The 21,579-nt window shown below is 45.9% G+C and overlaps 1 protein-coding gene across 2 annotated transcripts in view; it reads left to right on the top strand.

Annotated features, from left to right (window-relative positions):
- LOC102403206 (solute carrier family 22 member 1) overlaps window positions 1-20,060 on the top strand; it is a 37,591-nt gene extending 17,531 nt beyond the window's left edge. Inside the window, exons 7-11 of one of the 2 annotated variants that reach the window (XM_006051247.4) lie at window positions 810-1,024; window positions 5,475-5,583; window positions 14,956-15,068; window positions 16,814-16,913; window positions 19,326-20,060. In XM_006051247.4, coding sequence (XP_006051309.1) covers window positions 810-1,024; window positions 5,475-5,583; window positions 14,956-15,068; window positions 16,814-16,913; window positions 19,326-19,434 — 646 coding nt within the window. In that variant the 3' untranslated portion in view covers window positions 19,435-20,060. The remainder of the gene's footprint in view (window positions 1-809; window positions 1,025-5,474; window positions 5,584-14,955; window positions 15,069-16,813; window positions 16,914-19,325) is intronic. The other variant, XM_044924025.2, reaches the window with a different exon arrangement.
- Window positions 20,061-21,579: the final 1,519 nt, after the last annotated feature.

Genomic DNA, 21,579 nt, shown 5'->3' with positions numbered 1-21,579 from the left:
ACCCTGGGAAAGACAACCATGACAGCAATAAAATCTGCTCTTCACTGAGTCCCCAACTACACAGAGCCCTTCTGGTCCATGGCCTCAGTGAATTCTCAGGACAGAGTCACAGCTGAAGGAACTGAGGCACAGAGAGTCTGGTTAACTTACTGAAGACCACACGGCTCAGCCAGCAGTCTGAACCCTGAAACTGCCCACTCCCCACTGCTGTCTCCTGCCCTCCTTTCCCTTGGAGGCTTGGGGCATCCGATGAGATAGGGCCCCTGTGGTGTTCAAAGCAGGGCTGCCCGCAGGGGCACAGTATGGAGTAAACGATGGTTGCTACATCGTTTGCCATCTCTCAGGAAACACAGGTCTGTCCTGTAAGTCACAGGCGCACAAAAATTGTGGAAGGAGCTTCTCAACCAGGAGGGCCCCTCCTGGATTTTGATGCCCCCCTGGTCCCCACTGCCTCTTATATTATGACTTCCCTGGTGGCTCAGATGGTAAATTGTCTGCCTACAATGCGGGAGACCCGGGTTCCATCCCCTGGGTTGGGAAGATCCCCCTGGAGAAGGAAATGGCAACCCACTCCAGTATTCTTGCCTGGAGAATCCCACAGACGGAGGAGCCTGGTGGGCTACATACAGTCCGTGGGGTCGCAAGGAGTCGGATGTGACTGAGCGACCTCACTTACTTTCTTACTTCTCATATTGGTCTAGAACATTATACATCCAGCGATGGATGCTTCCTTCCAGCTTGCAGGAGCCTTTATCCTCCCGGCCAGTCTCTGGGATCTCACCTTTGACCTGCCTCTCCTGCCCACCCAGGTTCACCAGCTCCGTGGTCTACCAGGGCCTCATCATGCACGTGGGCGCTACCGGCGGGAACCTCTACCTGGACTTCCTCTACTCCGCTCTGGTCGAGTTCCCCGCGGGCTTCATCATCCTCCTCACCATCGACCGCTTCGGCCGCCGCTACCCGCTGGCCACATCCAACTTGGCGGCCGGGCTGGCCTGCTTCCTCATGATCTTTATCCCTCATGGTGAGTGGTCCACGCCCATCATGTTCTGGGTCGTTGAACTGTGGGAAGAGTTGGAACAGGAACAAAGTCAAGGTGTTTACCTGAATCTAGAATCACTTTTCAAAAAATTTTAAGTAGAGGTACAGCATACCAAAAATGAGCCCTTTTTAAGTGTTCAAGCCGATGAATATTTTACCTGTATGTATGCCTGGGCACCGCGACCTACGCCAAGATAAAGAACATGTCCAGCACCTTGGAAGGTCCCTCACCCTCCTTGACCACCAACGCTCACCACCCTTGCCCGGGTCACCATAGCTCTGGTCTCTGCCATCGCAGATTAATGTTGGCTGTTCTTAAACTTCATACATAGGTGCATACTGCACCTATGCTCGGAGAAGGCAACGGCACCCCACTCCAGTACTCTTGCCTGGAAAATCGCATGGACAGAGGAGCCTGGTGGGCTGCAGTCCATGGGGTCGCTAAGAGTTGGACATGACTGAGTGACTTCACTTTCACTTTTCACTTTCATGCACTGGAGAAGGAAATGGCAACCCACTCCAGTGTTCTTGCCTGGAGAATCCCAGGGACGGGGCAGCCTGGTGGGCTGCCGTCTATGGGGTCGCACAGAGTTGGACACGACTGAGGTGACTCAGCAGCAGCGGCAGCACCTATGCTTTGTACCACTTTCATTCACTTATCGTGGCGTCTGCAAGGGTCACCCACATTGTCCCGCGGGGGTGTCACTTGTACTTTTTCACTTGGGCAGCCTCGCGTTGTAGGAATCCCTCACCTTATATCCAGGCCTCTGTTGACTTCAGGCCTCCTAAGGTCACCCTGGACCACCGTACAAAGAATTAAAGTCCCATCCCTCTTCCTCCTTCTCTTTTCCCTCTAGAACATAAGCTCCAAGAAGCGGAAACATTCTCTGCTTTGCTCACGGCTGAGCTCCTGGGGCAGAGACGCCACTCTAAGTACATAGAGGAGCTTCCCAGGTGGTGCTACTGGTAAAGAGCCTGACTGTCAGTGCAAGAGACGTAAGAGATGCAGGTTCAGTCCCTGGGTTGGGAAGATCTAAAGTCATCCAGTGTCTGCCTATTTGGATTAAGGCTGCAGCGAACATTCCAACACATCTTTTCGTGGACACTCACTTCCCTTGCGGGGTCAGGGGGCGGGACACAGGTTAGTTTTAGTAGATACAGCCAGATAGCTTTTCAGTTCACGCTCCCACGGTGATGCATCAGCTTTCCAGTGGTTCCACAGACTCACCAGCACTTGGCATCATTAGTCTTTTCAACACCAGCCATCTTGGTGCCTGTTTGCTTGAGTCCATAATTCTTAGCAATCCAAGATAAGCCAAAGCAGAATCATTTGGGCAGTTTTAATTTGAGTACATACATTGCCTTTCTCATTTGTTGCTTTTAGAAATGTTAAAAAAAATAGAGCAGATTTGCTGTTTTCTCAGTTTTTATTGCTTGTGCTCTGCAGTTGCTGGTTTAATGAGTCATTTTGGCAGGCTTTGGGGGCAGGATATTATGAGAAAGAGCCCATGAAATCCCTGTTCTCAAGAATTAGACTTTACAGAGCAGGCTGGAAATTTTAAGAGGTAGCAAAAGGTAGCTCAGGTTTTTTTTCTCCCTCCTTTCATGAGTGAGTGAGTGAAGTTGTTCAGTCGTGTCTGACTCTTTTCAACCCCATGGACTGTAGCCCATCAGCTCCTCCATCCATGGAATTTTCCAGGCAAGAATGCTGGAGTGGGTAGCCCTTTCCTTCTCCAGGGGATCTTCCCAACCCAGGGACTTAACCGGGTCTCCCACAATGCAGGCAGGCACTACACTGTCTGGGTCACTGGGGACAAAGAAGACAGGAAAAGGGGCTGAGGATCTGAAATCGGTTTCCCCTGTTTCCCCCTATCTCCCTGTTTCTAGAATCCTGGTAAAGCTGAATGAATGAGTAGAGGTTTTTGTTGTTGCTGTTTTTTAAGTAACAGCGCGAAGTACTGAGAGGGAACCTGGGATCTGAGACCATTTGATTATCACCAGGAAGAAGCTTGGGTACTGCATCCTCTGTCCCACATCCTCCCAGGACCCTCTCCTGGCTCCCACTCTCGCCACTTGCCTTTACTGGTCCTCATCACATTCGATGACGAGCCTTCGTCTCCTGCTCCAGAAACTATTTCAAGTACCTTCCATGTACTTGCGTGAGTGCATGCTAAGTTGCTTTAGTTGTGTCTGACTCTTTGTGACCCTCTGGAGCAAAGACGCTTTGGAGCCCACCAGGCTCCTCTCTCCATGGGATTCTCCAGGCAAGAATACTGGAGTGGGTTGCCGTGCCCTCCTCTAGGGAATCTTCCCAACCCAGGGGTTGAGCCTGCATCTCTTATGTCTCTTGCATTGGCAGTTGGGCTCTTTACCAGTAGCACCACCTGGGAAGCTCCTCTGTGTACTTGACAGAGTGGCGTCTCTACCCCAGGATCTCAGCTACAAGCAAAGCAGAGAATGATTCCACTTCTTGGAGCTTAAGTTCTAGAGGGAAAAGAGAAGGACGAAGAGGGATGGGGCATTAATTCTTCATATGGTGGTCCAGGGTGACCTTAGGAGACCTAAGTGAAGAGGGGATGAGCCATTTAAACAGCCGGGCAAGGAGGTTTCCAGGAAAGGGAACAGCAAGAGCAAGGACCCTGAGGATGGGGAGAGCTGGGCGCTGGAGGAGCCGCCGGACCCTCGTGAGCAGGAGACAGGGAGAGATGCCAGCGTGGGTTTTATCCCAAGCATGGCAGGAAGCCACGCGGCAGGACTGCAGTCGTAAGTGGTCCCTCCAACTGCTGGGGAGACTGACCTGGGCCCAGAGGAGGCAGGGCGGTTCTCTGAGGGCAAGGATGCCGTGCATGTCCAGTAGAGCATCTTGCCAAATCCATCAAAGCTGTGGAATTTGTGACCAATGCCCTCCTCCTGGTGTTCGAGTGAACTCCCTTGTCTTGTATCTCATAGGAGCCTTAACTAAAGGCTCTGCTTGGGCTCTCCTCCAGGCAGAGGGCAGCCGAGACCTAAAGAGGCTGCACTGGCTGTGGGCAAACTCGGCCCCAAGGTCACTGGGTCTGCTCTCCCCAGAGCCTCCCGCTGGCGAGGGGACGGAAGCCTGTCTTCCTTGAGTAGCCGGCTCATGGGGATGAGGGTGAGATGACATGCTGTCTGTGACCCTGGAGGCTCTGTTAGTGAGCCGGCCTGACTCAGGAGCCACTTGTGGTTTGGGGTCTGGGTGAACACCTAACATCCAGGTGAAGCAGATGATGGTGCCTAATGGTTTGATGGCTACCCAGGAAGGAGAAGGCTTCTGGACCTGCTGCTAACTAAGATGCAGAGCCATCTGCTAGAAGGAGATGAGGGTTTGCATCCCTCATCCTCTCAGACCAGTGAAAGATGCTTGGGTTAAAAAATGTGTTCCTCTGAGGACTTCCCTGGTGGTCCAGGGGTTAAGAATCCAGCTGCCACTGCAGGGGACACTGCAGATCCCTGCTCTGGCAAGATTCCATATGCCGCGGGGCCATTAAGCCCAGGTGTCAGACTACTGAGCCCAAGTCATAGAGCCCACAAGCTGTAACTCCTGAAGCCCTCAATATCAGACCTAGAGAGTGGCCCCTGCTCGTACAACTCGAGAAAGCCCTTGCACAGCAGCGAAAGCTCGGTGCCATCAAAAATAAATAAATAAAACATTAAAAAAATGTGTTGGGAAATGAGTGCTGAGGATGAGAAATCTGGTCCACCAGCTCTAGGACTTCTGCCTGGGGGAACCACATTGTTGAGGATCTACTATGTTTCAGGAGCTGTGTCAGCAAGAACACTATTACAAGATAATAAAAAGCCAGGACTGGTGGAGTGGTCATGATGCACAGTTGACATGTGTTATCTCTAAATCTCACCACCACCTTTAAGTTGGCTAAGATTATTCCCATTTCATAGCTGAGGAGACTGAGGCAGGCAGAAGTAAGCCATGTGTCTCCTCACTCTGCTGACAGGAGGCACAGCTGAGATTCAAAAAAGCACATTCTTTCCTCTGTACAGTGAAGTCTTCCCTCAAGTGTCATTAAGTCCCCAAATCTCTCAGGACTCAGTTTAGTTGGTGTTAGTAGTGGTCACTGAGTCATGTCTGACTCTTTGGGACCCTATGGACTGTAGCCCGCCAGGCTCCTCTGTCCATGGGATTCTCCAGGCAAGAACACTGGGGTGGGTTGCCATTTCCTCCTCCAGGGCATCTTCCCAACCCAGGGATCAAACCCAGGTGTCCTGCACTACAAGCAGATTCTTTACCATCTGAACCACCAGGCTCAGTTTACTGATCCAAATCTGGAGGGGTCGGATAAGACAGCTTTTCGGGCCCTCCAGCTCTTAAGTCCAAGCTCTCAGTCACGGCGTCTCCTGGCACATCTGTGGGTACAGCCCTCTAGCACTCACCCTCTCTGTCTGTCTCCTCCCAGATCTGCCCTGGTTGAATATCATGGTAGCTTGTGTCGGCCGAATGGGGATCACCATCGTGTTCCAGATGGTGTGCCTGGTCAATGCCGAGCTGTTCCCGACCTTCATCCGGTGAGTGTGTCCGGGGGAAGGGGTGGCTAGCTGCTGACCTGGCTGTGGGCCAGCGGGTTCACTGAGGACCACTCCTGAAGATGCCCCCCAGGGTGGATGGGTTGGCATTGAGATGGGGGTTGGGCATCAAAGACAGAGCCCTCGCCTGATGCGGTAGAGAAGGTGAGATGGACAGGCTGAAGGGGACTCAGGGTCGCGTCGTGCCCCTTACGGAGGGCCAATGCAGGAGAACAGACATCTGGTTAAGGGCAGTTCCTATTTGCACTGTGACATACACAGCGTTGCCACGTGCGGCGTGCAGGTCATCCCATGAAATCGTTGTTACCCGCCTTTCACATGTGAGCAGGCCGAGGTTTGCAAAGGGAAGGCGAGCTTCCCAGGGTCACTCAGCTAGAAAGCAGCAGGGTCCAGGTAAGAACACGCTGCTTTGCCCCTCTTATTTTTTTTTCAATTGAAGTACGGTTGATTTACAATGGTGTGTGTGAATTTCTGCTGCACAGCCAAGAGATTCAGTTACACGTATCCATATGAATACATTCTTTCTCGTGTTCTTTTCCACTGTGGCTTGTCACAGGGTAGTGAGTGCCATCCGCTTTGTTCTACAGTAGGACCTGGCTGTTTGTCCATCCTGTTTACACTCGTTTGCATCTGCTAGGCCCAATCTCCCACTCCATCCCTCCCCTCCCACTCCATCCCTCCCCTCCCCCTCCCTCTTGGCAACCAAGAACACACTTTTTTCTGCCCTTGGAGCTGGTATTTCCCTACAATGACACAATACTTTGTAAGCATAGCAATGGGCCCGGATCATTCATTGTTTCAAGTCAGGTTTATTGAGGTAGAGTTTTCTTAGAGCAAGATTCACCCTCAAAGCCACAGTTTGATGAGTTTTGATTCATTCATTTCACCAGCATCAAGGTGACACAGACACGTCTCCATCCTATGCAAATGCGTCCTCCTGTCTCTCTGTGATCCGCGTTCTCCCCTCCCACTCCCAGCACTGGGCAACCCCCGATCTGGTTTCTCTCCCTATGGCTTTGCCGTCTCTTGAATGCTACATACATGAAGTGACCTGGAGTGCAGGCTTTTCTGTTTGGCTTCTTTCGCTTGACATCAGGGGACCCATCCACGCCGTGGCTTGTAATGCTCCATTCCTTCTTACTGCTGAGTGTGGTTTCCATGCGTGGAGGATGGACCACGGTGTGTTTCTCTGTTTCTCCGTTCATGGAGGTTTGGGCTTTTCCCAGTGATTACAACACAGGTGCCGATAAGTATTCACTTATGGGTTTATGGGCTTCCTTGTGACTCAGCTGGTAAAGACTCTGCCTGCAATGCAGGAGACCCCGGTTCTATTCCTGGGTCGGGAAGATGCACTGGAGAAAGGATAGGCTACCCACTCCAGTGTTCTTGGGTTTTTAGTGGCTCAGCTGGTAAAGAATCCACCTGCAATGCGGGAGACCTGGGTTTGATTCCTGGGTTGGGAAGATCCCCTGGAGAAGGGAAAGGCTGCCTACTCCAGTATTCTGGCCTGGAGAATTCCATAGACTGCATATAGTCCATGGGGCTGCAAAGAGTCAGACACGACTGAGCAACTTTTGCTTCACTATGGGTCTTTGTGTGGATACACGTCTCCATTTCTCTTAGGTAAAAACTTAGGGATGGGTCATATAGTAGTTGTGTGTTTAAATTCATGAGAAACTATCAAAACGTTTTCCAAACTGGCCACACCATTTTCTATCCCACCAGCTATGTGAGACACAGGTGATTGCTCTGCATCCTCCCCGTCCTTGGTGTTGGTATCTTTAAAAAAATGTTCGAGCCATTCTTGGAAGTGGTGGTATTATCGTGACTTCGATTTACGTTGTCCTAACTACTGATAATGTTGATCACCTTTGCATGTCCTTATTACCATCTGTATCTTAGAAGGCTTAGTCTAAATGAAGAGTATTTTTATTGCAAAGGATTAACCCCCTTAAAGTTTAAATTCTGACCTTTGTTAGAGTTTGGCGCATTTCTGCAAACTCTTTTTTTCCCCCACTTTATAAATTCTTTCTTCTCCACATATCATCAGACCAATGATGTCTAAGAACTACTCCAGCTCCCCATCCTTCTCTTACACCTGGGCAGTCCTCAGAACCCCTTCGTGAGCCAGAAGACACAGGTGACTCTGATTCATTCTTTCCTGCACATCCCTCATTAAAAGGCCCTGTCTCATCTGGAAAAGATTGTTCGGAATGGGTACAGAGAGATAAGGGCAAATGAAGGAGAAAAATCTACAATTGGCAGTTCTGAGCCCAGAGTCTAAAACAGCTGGGCCAAACAATTCCATTGTCATGGCCACTGGACCCAGGGGACTGACTCAGAGTGTAAACTGCCAGAGGTCCTGAGTGCCTGGTCCAAGGTGGAGGAAGGCCAAGTGGCCCATCCTCAAGGGGCATAGCATCCATTTGATGAGGATTCTCAAGAACCAGGAAGGAAAGACAGAGGTTCAGAAATAACTTTAAACTTGATCCATAGACATCACATGCCAAAGTAAGACAGTCATGAAAGTTTGGGTCTTTTCAATCAATTGAATCAAATCTAAATTGGAAAAAAAGGATCATTTCTGTTCCTTTATTACTTTATAATCGCTTCAGGTTGACACAGTTTCTATTTAGACCATTTTGACCCTGCTTCTTACCCACAGGAGGCTTTAGAGTTGAACAGCATCCTCCTTCTAACTGTCTGCAACATATACTGTCAAGACCCACGTGTCACTTGTGGTAAAGAACCCGCCTGCCAGTGTAGGAGACACAAGAGACGTGGGTTTGATTCCTGGGTTGGGAAGACCCCCTGGAGGAGGGAATGGCAACCCGCTCCAGTATTCTTGCCTGGAGAATCCCATGGACAGAGGAGCTTGGTGGGCTACAGTTCTTAGGGTCGCACAGAGTCAGACACGACTGAGGCGACATGGCATGCACGCAGGCACGCTCGCTCTGCCTTGTATTGAAAATCATCCACCCATTTTTACCTCTTCTCTATATTATGCACTCCTTGAACACAGAGACTACATAGCGTTCTTGTCTGCACCTCCTGAAACTGCTCTGTAGCTATACTAACCAGGCACCTGGAGCTTGCAGAATGAATGACTGAAGTGTCCCAGAGACCTGAATTTTCTTAATTTTATTTTTTAAGATATTTATAGTTTTAAATTATTTTTGGCTGCACTGGGTCTTCACTGTTGCACGTAGGCTTTCTCTAGTTGCGGCGAGTGGGGCTACTCTCCAGTTGCAACACACGGGCTTTTCATTGCTGTGGCTTCTCTTGTTGCAGAGTGTGGACTCTAGAGCACAGACTCAGTAGTTGAGGCACACGGGCTTAGCTGCTCTGTGGCCTGGGGGATCTTCCTGGGCCTGGGATGAAACCGTGTCCCCTGCATTGCAAGGTGGATTTTGAACCACTGGACCACCAGGGAAGCCCTATGAGTTTTAAAGATGGAAACCAGTTTCTCACTTCTTTTAGCTTCTGTGTGCTTGTAAAATCTTTCTCTTTTTTAAGACTTATTCTCTTAAAATTATTTTTAAAATGGTGATATTTTTTCCTCCTCTTGGAAACCACACTAAAGCTATTAGAAGAATGAGAAGAATATATGAGGGCATGTCTTTATTATTTACTACTACTGCGTGAAAATCTACATTTTTATCAATGAAAATTTCAACAAAAATAATTTAATAGCAACAAAAAAGAAGGAGATGCAGAAAAGAAAAAAAAAAACACAGCAAATGCCATCTTTGAAAGTAGGATGACCTTGAAAGAATGTGTAGGAAGAAGGGCTGCCTAGTACAGTGAATATAAGAGGGTCTAGAAGACTCCAGGGAGGTCCACTGGGGCAGCAAATTTGAGACAAGGCCAGAGGTTTTCCAAGGTAGGAAGGGAGCTTGAAGGATATAACCCACAATCCCTTGTTGGAGGAATAAGATGGGTGCAGGGGCTGGAGGTATGTGTTTCCTTCTTTGGATGCTGTGTGGCTCAAGGGGAGGAAGGGCGGGCAAGCTGCAGGAGAACACTCAGGAACCTTGAGGGAGCACTGTGCTGCGGGGCAGGATGGAGGGAAGAGGCCCTGCAGGGCGAGCGGTTCCGCACTGTCTATGTCCGTTGTTCGGTCACTCAGTCGTATCCGACTCTTTGTGACCCCATGAACTGCAGCACACCAAGCTTCCCTGTCCTTCCCTATCTCTCATGTCCATTGAGTCAGTGATGCTATCTAACCATCTCATCCTCTGCTGCCCGCTTCTCCTTTTGCCTTCAGTCTTTCCCAGCATCAAAGTCTTTTCCAATGAGTTGGTTCTTCTTATCAGGTGGCCAAAATATTGGAGCTTCAGCTTCAGCATCAGTCCTTCCAATGAATATTCAGGACTGATTTCCTTTAGGATGGACTGGTTTGATCTCCTTGCAGTCCAAGGGACTCTCAAGAATCTTCTCTAGCACCACAATTTGAAAGCATCAATTCTTTGGCACTCAGACTTCATTATGGGCCAACTCACACATCCGTACATGACTATTGGAAAAACCATAGCTTCGACTAGATGGACCTTTATGGCAAAGTGACGCCTCTGCTTTTTCATATGCTGTCTAGGTTTGTCATAATATTCCTTCCAAGGAGCAAGCGTCTTTTAATGTCATGAGTAGGGATAACAGAGTCAAAGCATCTAATCATAGACAGGCCTGGCCAGAAAGAGAATTTCTAATAGCTAAAAACATGCCCTGGTTCCTCTCCACAAATCCTTCTAAACTAGCTGCTAGAGGAAGAAATAATAGTGTTGAATGCTGAATCACAAATAAAAAAGTAACTTTCCCAGGAGCTATACAGATATATCATGAGATAAAAAGGAGAAAGGAAGAGGAAAAGCAAGTGGCAAATGAAGAAAATGCATAGGGAAAATATTATCAGAAAGCAAATGAAAAGTATAGCCAAGTGTACTATGACTAGGTGCAAAACAGTAATGAATTAGCCCTCTCTGTAAAAGAGGAGTGTACAGCAGAGAAGGTAAGTTCTTGGGAGAATGTGTGATAAGACGAGATGGAGTCAGCTCAGCCTAGAACAATAAAAAGAAATATTAAAATATTTCACAAATGAAAACCACTTTGAAAGCAGTACAAGGGAGAATTGATAAAGTAAAGAAAAGGTAAGATAGAACTAAGAATTGCAAAATAAGATTGAAATAAGCAAAGAGTTTAAAAGGCTTAGAGATTATACTTATAATGTCCCAAAGAAGATCATTGAAATAATGAAACCAAAGAACTTAAATAAATAAAAAAAGAACTTAAAAGAACTTCTGGAAATAAAAGAATGCTTGGATCTATGATTTGAAGGGGCATACAATGAGAGCTACAGGAAAACTTGATTCTGAGCAATATTAGCAAATATTCCAGTTAAGTTAATGTGCTTCAGAGATAAAGAAAGACTTATGAGGTACCGAGGCTGAATGTGTAAGTCACGTGTATCAGGAGAAAATCAAACTGATACCATTTGATGAAGACGGTGAAACTTGCTGCGGTGATCCCAAGGAGAGGAAATGTACTCAAAGAATTTTACCCAAAATCTCATTCCCAAATAAAAACAACATCCAATTATTTTGTTCCTTAAAAATATGGTTACTATAAACTTTTTCCAAAAAAGCTATTAGAGAAAAAATTCTCAGTAAACACAGTAAGTGGAGTAATGCTTCAAAATTATTGATGGTGATCACTGAATCTGAGATTAAAACCCTCAGTTTCTGTTTTGATTACAGAATATAAATTGACAATACAGAGATTCTATAACTAAAAATGGACTGTAGCTTTCCAGGCTCCTCTGTCCATGGGATTCTCCAGGCAAAGATGCTGGAGTCATTTCCTTTCCCAGGGGATATTCCTGACCCAGGGATAGAGCCCAGGTCTCCTGCATGGCAGGCAAATTCTTTACCATCTGAGCCACCAGGGAAGCCCAATAATTAAAAAAAGTTGGAAAGGGAAGAGAGAATGTTGGAGATGGTGTGATACACTGATTTTCTCAATACTTTCTCCAGGAAAAAAAGTATCACTAAAAGCTAATAAATTAAGTAGTTTTTAGGCATATTTTAAGAGATGAAGGCAAACAGTAAAAACAATGATATTATTAAGTACAGCCAATGCATGCAGGGATGATTTGAGGAGAAAGTAAAAATACACTAATTTTAAAGTTTTTCATAATAGTTAACCAATACTATTTAAAGAAATAGAGTATTAAGTATATTCTCAAACCTTCCAAATTATCAGAAAAAATACACATAACCAACACAAATTGAGAAATAAAAGACACAGAAAACAATAAAAAACATGGCATGTGTTGAAATATTTATAAAATATTAATAAACAGTTAATGACAGAATTAAGAACAAACATTTCTGATATTTAAATAAATATAAAGAGACTTAACTCCTTTATTGAAAAACAAAAGTAAAAAGGCTCTAATTTCATTATAAAGCAAAATCCAACAATTTGCTGCATAGTTGCAGTATAACTCTTCCTCAGAAATGTTGAGAAGCAAGAAATGCACAAAAGCAGGGGGTTCCCCAGTGGCTCAGTGGTAAGGAATCCACTTGCAATGCAGGAGACTCAGGAGACATGAGTTTGATCCCTGGGTCAGGAAGATCCCCCGGAGGAGGAAATGGCAACCCGCTCCAGTGTTCTTGCCTGGAGAATCCCATGGATGGAGGAGCCTGGCGGGCTGCAGTCCTTGGGGCCGCAAAGAGTCAGACATGACTGAGCGCACAGCACACGCCTACTGGCTAAATGGAAACAGAAATGTAGTAAGAACCACGATTCTATTAGACAAAGTTGAATTTATGCAAAAATGTATTAAGACAAAGAAGACTCTAAATCGTAGTTAAGAGAGAATCCACAATGGTTTCACAGGATAGTTTTACAAAATATTTAATTAATAGAAAATGTCAGTGATCCACAGTTCTAGAGTATAGGAAAAGGATGAAGGTTTTTAAAAAATTGTTTATAAAGCTCTCATGATGTTGGTGTCAAATAGCAACAAAAATAAAGGAAACGAAAACTACAAATATTATTTATGAATGATAAATTCAAATCTTAAACAATGTATTATCAAGCAGAAGAGTGGAGCACATTAAAATAATAATACATCATATCTAAGATGAGTTATTCCAGGAATACAAAGATAGCTTAATATTAAAAAATCATAGTATAGTTCATGCTAATAAATAAAAGAGAAAATTGTACTCTTCTCTCCATAGATAAAAGAGGCATTCAATAAAAGTCAGCACCTATTTTTGCTTTTTAAATCTCTCAATAAACATGGATAGATAATTTTTCATATAGTTTTCTCAGTATGTTTTCCAGCTAAAAAGAAAGATATTATTGAAAGCTGGTGAATCAAGTAAATTACAAAGCATATTTAATGATTATAATGGCAAACACTAAATAAATAACTAAACTGAGGTCATAGAGAGAGACTTTGGGAAGGGAAAAAAAATGTTCTAATGTTATAATTACTCATTTTAGGGAGTAAGAAATTGTGCAAATGGATGTAATAGAAGAAGCTTAAAAGGATAAAACTTTTCTTGATTTATCATTCCTGATTTAACCATGTCTTCGACCCAAAGCTCAAGATTATTTACAGGAATACCCTGAAGTGGTTATATTCATATAAGACAGAATGATCGAAAACTATTGTCAGGGATAAAGAGATCATTTCAAGTAGATGGTTTCCTCCCTAGCTTTCTTTGTCCTTCATTTCTTAATCTCCTCTCTTTATCCTTCCCCGTCCCTCTATGTGAAAGCAAAAACTCTATTCAGACCAACCAGTTCTCCAAATCTCCAGACCATTGTTATAATCCAATTCTGACATTCAGTTCAGTTCAGTCATTCAGTCCTGTCCAACTCTTTGTGACCCCATGGACTGCAGCATGCCAGGCTTCCCTGTTCATCACCAACTCTCAGAGCTTGCTCAAACTCGATGGTATCATCAAGTTGGTGATCCAACCATCCAACCATCTCATCCTCTGTTGTTCCCGTCTCCTTCTGCCTTCAATCTTTCCCAGCATCAGGGTCTTTTCCAGTGAGTCAGTTCTTCGCATCAGGTGGCCAAAGCATTGGAGTTTCAGCTTCAACATCAGTCCTTCCAGTAAATATTCAGGACTGATTTCCTTTAGGATTGACTGATTTGATCTCCCTGCAGTCCGAGGGACTCTCAAGAGTCTCCTCCAACACCACAGTTCAAAAGCATCAATTCTTCGGCGCTCAGCTTTCTTTATGGTCCAACTCTCACATCCATACATGACTACTGGAAAAACCATAGCTTTGACTAGACGGGCCTTTGTTGACAAAGTGATGTCTCTGCTTTTTAATATGCTATCTAGGTTGGTCATAGCTTTTCTTCCAATGAGCAAGCGTCTTAATTTCATGGCTGTAGTCACCATCTGCAGTGATTTTAGAGCCCAAGAAAATAAAGTCTGTCACTGTTTCCACTGTTTCCCCATCTATTTGCCATGAAGTGATGGGACTGGATGCCATGATCTTAGTTTTCTGAATGTTGAGTTTTAAGCCAACTTTTTCACTCTCCTCCTTCACTTTCATCAAGAGACTCTTTAGTTCTTCTTTGCTTTCTGCCATAAGGGTGGTGTCATCTGCATATCTGAAGTTATGGGTATTTCTCCCGGCCATCTTGATTCCAGTTTGTGCTTCATCCAGCCTGGCATTTCCCAAATTAGCAACCTCCCTCCTGGAGTTCATTCATTTGCTATAAGGCCCATAGAACTCAGGGAAGCACTTACACTTTTTCATTTGTTATAAAGGTTATAAACAGGCAACCAGAGGAAGAGATTCGCAGGCAAGGCTAGCAGAGTCCCAGCACAGGCACTTCTGTCCCCCTGGAGCTGGGACGTGCCTTTCTCTTAGTACATTATGTGGGCACGGTTGATGAAATCATCAGTGATTTTTTTTTTTTGAAGAATATGTATTTATTTATTTTTGGCGCTGCTGGGTCTCCGTGGCTGTGCTCGGGCTTTCTCCAGTTGCTGTGAGCAGGGGCTACTCTTCCTTCAGGACCACGGGCTTCAGGATTGCTGCAAACAGATTCAGTGGTTGTGGCGCACGAGCTGGGTTGCTCCACGGCATGTGGAATCTTCCCGGACCAGGGATCGAACCCATGTCCCCTGCATTGGCAGGTGGATTTCTATCCACTGTGCCACCAGGGAAGTCCAGTGCGCAGAAATTAATCCCATCTCCAGCCCCTCTCCCCTCCCTGGAGGTTGGGGAATGGGCGATGTAATTGCTGTAGCGTAAGTTTACCATTTGGAAAACTGATTCACAGAAATGTCATCTTTTTTGGTCTCTGTATTTTACCAGGAACCTTGGCATGATGGTGTGTTCCTCCCTGTGTGATTTGGGCGGGGTTCTCACCCCGTTCCTGGTCTTCAGGCTGATGGAGGTTTGGCAAGGCTCGCCGCTCATTTTGTTTGGTAAGACTTCATGACACGTTTATTACTTCTTATTCACAGCCCAGTGTGAATAGTCGATAACTACTGGATGAGTGAATGGTACCCCCCAGTGAGTGTACAGAAGGGAAGGATGGTGCCTGCCCTTTCATTGTCTCCCGGCTCCTCTGTCTTGCTTCACGGGAAAGATAAGATGCCGTTCTCATAACATGGGCCAGAGGTTTATGTCCTGTGGCTCTGGAGTCCAATAATTCCTTCTACAGAATAGAACAGGAGAGCATTTTTGACATAGCCTCCTGGTTTCCTATGAATTTGACTCCCAACTTTGGTGAACTTAACATGTGATCGCTAGAGGTTTGAAGATGCTAGGTTGTCACTCCTCTTCTGCTTCCAGATCTTAACAATCGACAACAGACACACAGGGACAGTGGGAATCCAAGTTTAGTACCTGGTTTGTTACTGATTATGTTAGATTAGAGGAGGAGGAGGGAACTCATCCACTTCTCCCCACACCTGCCACTCAGCGGAGGGCAAAACCACTGCGCACGTGTGGAGAGCTGCCATGTCTGGGCCAGGTGAGCCCATCAGGGTAGGGTGGGGTGGGAGTGGATGCGTAGCGAGAGAGGCCCACACTGCCCACATCAGCATCAGCTGGGCTCCACGTCATATGTGTGTAGTAGCTGTAATATACACTGTATAGTTTATGAATGGGCGTCCCAGGCGGTGCAGCGGTGAAGAATCTGCCTGCCAGTGCAGGAGATGCGGGTTCAATCCCTGGATTGGGAAGATCCTTTGGCGGAGGAAATGGAAACCCACTCCAGTATTCTTGCCTGGAAAATCCCATGGATAAAGGAGCCTGGAAGCCTGCAGTCCATAGGGCCACAAAGAGCCAGACATAACTGAGTGACTGAGCATGTATGCATAGTTTATATTATACAATTATATATCATATTACATTATATTATATATATAAATATAATAAGGGCTTCCCAGGTGGTGCTAATGGTAAGGAACCTGCCTGCCAATGCAGGAGACTTAAGAGATGTGGGTTTGATCCCTGGGTTGGGAAGATCCCCTGGAGGAGGGTGTGGCAATCAATTCCAGTATTCTTATCTGGAGAATCCCATGGACAGAGGAGCCTGGTGGGCTATAGTTCATGGAGTCTCAAAGCGTCGGACAAGACTGAAGTGACTTATCATGCATGCACGCGTGTATATAATAGTTGCTACATTTGTACTTTATATACATAGTTACTAGTCAAAATTGAGTTTCCTATTGTTCCCAAGGTACCTGAATCGATAAATCCCCCTAATATTTAAACATCAGTTGCTCTAGAACTGTATTTTTAGGTAGATGTACAATGAGGCTTTCTGGGTAGCTCAGCTGGTAAAGAATCTGCCTGCAATGCAGGAGAGCTGGGTTGGATCCCTGGGTTGGAGGAGGGCATGGTAAGTAACTATTCCAGTATTCTTGCCTGGAGAATTCCATGGACAGAGGAGCCTGGTGGGCTACAGTCCAAGGGATCACAAAGAGTCAGACACGACTGAGCAACTAAGCACAGCACAGGTGTACAAGGAGGGAAGTGTTTCCTTTCTTACTCTGCCATTTCCCCCGTTATCATATCACTTTTAATTTTCTAGACAACGCTGACTTTTTGAAGTGGCCCTCACACATGTGTTGCCTACGCATCTCTTTAGCTAGCTGTCATCATCTGTAAAAGGTGTTGGCCATGCTCTAACGGCTCCATGTTGAATCTGTCTCGTTTGAAGCGGCCTTGGGGCTGGTTGCCGGGGGAATGACGCTGCTTCTTCCGGAGACCAAGGGGGTCACTTTGCCAGAGACCATCGAGGATGCCGAGAACCTGCAGAGGTGAGCGCCGGCCACTGGGGGGCCCAGAGCCCCATGTTAGACTTGCCCTCCCGGTTATGAACACTCTCCATTTCCTGTCTCCTGGGAGAGCTTTACAGGTCTTGTTCGGCCTGTTATCACCCCCAGAGCTGCTACAGAGAGAAACACAACGCAGTGACTGTTGGCTAAAAAGGAAAGCAGGGAGAGCCAGAGTGTATGTTTTTGGTTGGCAGTCACCTGCTCTAAACCGCGAGATGCAAGGTTTTGTTTGTGATGCTGAGCATGCAGAGCACCACGGCCCCTAGCTCACTCCAGAGTTGCTGGGAGCTATTTTTAAATCAATCTTCTGTCTTTTTTGTGACCGTTGGTTCAAATTCCTTAGTGACTTTCTTCACAAAGAAGAATGACTTAAAACTTTCACTCCTGTAACAGGGACAAGGGCTTCAGTGGAGTCTCAGGTCCTACTCTTAAAGGCACCAAACAGGAAAGGGAGAAAAAGTGTCTGATGATGTAGTCATTACAGGCTTGGCTCTCTGGATTCTATGTAAGGACCCACGTGTCCCTGGGAAGTAGAGCAAAGAGACTCTGGGGACTCATTAAGGCTTAGGTTCAGTCCAGGGGCAGCCACCTTTGGCCATGTGACCTTGGGAATATCATTGAACCCTCTAACCTTCATTTCCTTGCCTGAAAAATAGCCACAATAATACTTAGTTGAGAAGTGTGCTGTGAAAATTCAATGAGGTTAAGTAGGTGACGACGACTTATCCACTGCCCGGCACATAGTAGGTGTCCAACACACCTTGGATTCTTGCCATTCTTCATGCATATTGTGTGATTTCCTTGGTGGTTCTCAAATTTACTCTGCAGAGAAGTCACAAATGGAGCTTGCTAAAATGCAGATTCCTAGGCCCTTTAGGTTTTGGACTTCATAAGTGAATGGGGGAACCTGATCTTTTCATGACGATCAATACCCATCAGTGCGCCTCACTTTGAGAAATTCTTCATCTCTCAGTACTGATAAGGGACACACACTGTATGTGAACTGGAAGCACATTTCTCATCTGTGTAGCAGACACACACAGCTACACGTTTGTCCTTGCTGACAATATCTTCCTCTGGCCCCAAGGAGTAGACACATATAGCTAAGGCTGACTACCTGATTTTGAAAAGTTTCGTTATAATTTGTTAATAGGCACTTGGTCATCTTTTACGATGTTGCGTTTGTCCCTTCACTCCATCATCAGAGCCATTCCTGCCCAGCCAGGGGAGGCCAGGGCTTCTGCTTGGAGCTCCATGCCGCCATGGACACCCTCTGTTCTCGATAATGCCCTTCACTATGTATAATCACCACTTATTTCATTATCTGTCTTCTCTGCTATACGAATTTCATAAATAGAGAGATCATTTCAACTGATACCTTCTTGGGACTTCCCAGGTGGTCCAGTGGCTAAGACACCACGCTCCCAAAACAGGGGGCCCGGGTTCAATCTATGGTCAGAGAACTAGATTCCACATGCTGCAACTAAAAGATCCCACGTGCTGCAACCAAGATCCCTTGTAGCCAAATCAATTGATTTATTTAAAAAATGACACTTTCTTCCCTACTTTCCAGGAAACAAGGTCAGGAAATGGGAGTGATGGGAGCACTGGCTAATAGATGTCACACTGAGTCAACTTCACTGAGTTTCAGGTGCCCATCCTCACAAAACCCTGTGAGGCAGCTGTTGTCGTTAGCTACAGATAAAGGAAATCGTGATAGATACCCCCGAGCCCCAGCTTCAAGAGGGAATGCTGACTCTCAGGGGATGCTGTGAGACAGAGACACAACAGATGCTCTGTGGAAGGGCCAGCAAACCCTTTCTGTAAAGGACCAAGGAGTAAATACTTCCAGCTTTGGGGACGTGCAGTCTTTGTCCCCAAGTTCTGTCCTTTCAGAACGAAAGCAGTCACAGTTCATAAATGCATGGGCGTGGCTGGGTTCTAGGACAACTTTATGTATGGAAGTTGACACTGAGATTTCATCCAATTTTCAAATGTCAAGAAATAATATTTAACATTTGACTTTCAAGAACTATTTAAAAATGTAAGAAACCATAGCAAAACAGGCAGAGAACCAGAAACTGGCCACCTGAGGTCTCTGCTGAGCCTGTTCTTCTTCATCACCTGCTATGCACGTTCTCACCTTCAGAGACTTATTCCCAGGTGAAACTTTGCAACAGATTCTTAAAAAGCCATTATTGATTTTAACTTAAAAACTGAAAAGAGATATTTATTTCTTTGGCTGTGTCGGGTTTTAGCTGTGGCAGGCAGGATCTAGTTCCCTGACCAGGGATCGAACCTGGGGCTGCCTGCTTTGGGAGTGTGGAATCTTAGCCACCAGACCACCAGGGAAGCCCCTATTGTAACTTAAATTTTTCTTTTTGGTCGCTGCAGGAAAGCAAAACCCAAAGAAAACAAGATTTACCTTCAGGTTCAAACATCAGAACTCAACACACAGGCAGCCAAGAGGGATGCTTCGCAGGGGACAGCGCAGCAGAAGTGAAGACTGAGTTCTCACCCTTTCAGAAGCCCTGAACGCTTCCTCCCACCTGCCTGCCCTCAAATCAATATCAGTTCTAGAGAATGCTAACTGTGCTTTGCTCTATTTTGTTTTCTTGAAGTCTCTCAAAGCTCTGGCTATCTTTTATCTACTTATCTTCTCTAGTGAGAGCTATTGGTGGTTAGCAAGTACTTACTTATCCAAAGTATTTTGAAAGCCCAGTAGCATTTAAATACTGTTAGACCAGAGGCCTCGGTCATTGGCTTCCTAGAATAAGTATTGTTTTATTCACTCTCTGAAAGAAAATGTCTTTGTAGGCATCGTGTTGGCAAAAGTATTTTAGCCTGTAGGCTCCTTGGAGGACTACTGGTTTATGAATATGGTGACTCTTCCAGCCAACTCTACCCCAAGCATGCTTATACACGTGTGATGGCACAAAACAGGCTCCTTATTCCAAGACCAGAAGGTCCATAAGAATTTTGGGGGAAAGAGTTTCGGCGACCCACATTTTAGGAAGGCTTCATTCTATTTCACGCTTGCTTTTAGTTCTTATTGGTGATTCTAGAAGGTGACCTCATATGCTAACAATGGAATATCACAGTGAACATATAAAAAAGGAGTTCAGCTTACTTTTTATAATTTTTTAAAGAAATGTTTTGACTTCACTGCATGGCATGTGGGATCTTAATTCCCTGACCACAGATTGAACCCATGTCCCCTGCATTGGAAGTGTGGAGTTAACCCACTGGACCACTGGGGAAGTCCCAAGTTCAATTTACTCTGAGTTAGTAGTAACTGATGGAGAAGGCAATGGCACCCCACTCCAGTACTCTTGCCTGAAAATCCATGGATGGAGGAGCCTGGTAGGCTGTAGTCCATGGGGTCGCTAAGAGTCGGACATGACTGAGTGACTTCACTTTCACTTTTTACTTTCATGCATTGGAGAAGGAAATGGCAACCCACTCCAGTATTCTTGCCTGGAGAATCCCAGGGATGGGGAAGCCTGGTGGGCTGCCGTCTATGGGGTTGCACAGAGTCGGACACGACTGAAGCGACTTAGCAGCAGCGGTAGTAACTGGTTCAAGTTCTAGTTCAAGAAGTGATTTCAGTTCTTAGAGAAAACAGAAACTTTGTTTATTTTAAAAGTTCTTTATTCGTGAGACAAACCACAAATGAGGACCCTTCAGAACACACTGTGGGAGAAAAGATTCGAATGCAAATTGGAGGCGTGATCGAAGACATGTGGTATTGCCTTATAAACACTCCTGGCCAGGTTGGCTAAGCCAAGGGACGGCCTCGCAGACTCGCGATATTGGGATTTCGTTCTGGGCAGCACTGATCTTCCTTTGAGAGTGAACATGAGCTAATTGGAAACCTGAACCTCTGCCATTGGTAAAACAACAAAAACAAAAAAACAACTAGATTCGAATTTTTTAAATTGTAAATAAATAAATAACTAAAATAAAACCACATCTGGGGCACATGGAGGGGACCTAGCGCTCCACTTCAGCTTCTCCCAAGCAAAGCCCCGATTCTGAGTCTTGTCTTTCTGACTGTCACAGTTATACTCTTTACTGGTAGCAAATACGTTAATTGCAGGCTTTGAATCAGTTTTTCAAATGTGTATTAAAAAATACCCTCTCTAATTTTTCTTAGAATCTTGGGCAAAGCTTCTGAAGAAGGCTTTAGATGGAGAGGTTGCTGTTTTTTCAGTCTCTAAGTTGCGTCTGACTCCCTGCAACCTCATGGACTGCAGCACACCAGGCTTCCCTGGCCTTCACTATCTCCCGGAACTTGCTCAAACTCATGTCCATCGAGTCGATGATGCCATCCAACCCTCTCATCCTCTGTCACCCGCTTCTCCTCCCGCCTTCAATCTTTCCCAGTATCATTGTCTTTTCCAAGGAGTCAGCTCTTTGCATCAGGTGGCCAAAGTATTGGAGCTGGGTTATTGTTAAAAACAACAGTAAAACCTCTGATTTTCTTTCTGCTTAGAAGACATGTCTGGAGAAAGTAGACACGTGGTTCTGGGAGAGAAGCAGGTCACCCTTGAACATTACAAGTGTTTGGATCAGAGTGAAGCCTGTCTGAACCGTGAAGGAGTGCTTCTCTGGCATCCTGGGAGCAGCTTCTCCAGGGCACAGGAGG

The sequence above is a fragment of the Bubalus bubalis genome, chromosome 10, assembly GCF_019923935.1.
Source record: "Bubalus bubalis isolate 160015118507 breed Murrah chromosome 10, NDDB_SH_1, whole genome shotgun sequence".
Lineage (NCBI taxonomy): Eukaryota > Metazoa > Chordata > Mammalia > Artiodactyla > Bovidae > Bubalus > Bubalus bubalis.
Note: the sequence above shows the minus strand (reverse complement) of the source record. Positions and strands in the feature narration are given on the sequence as shown.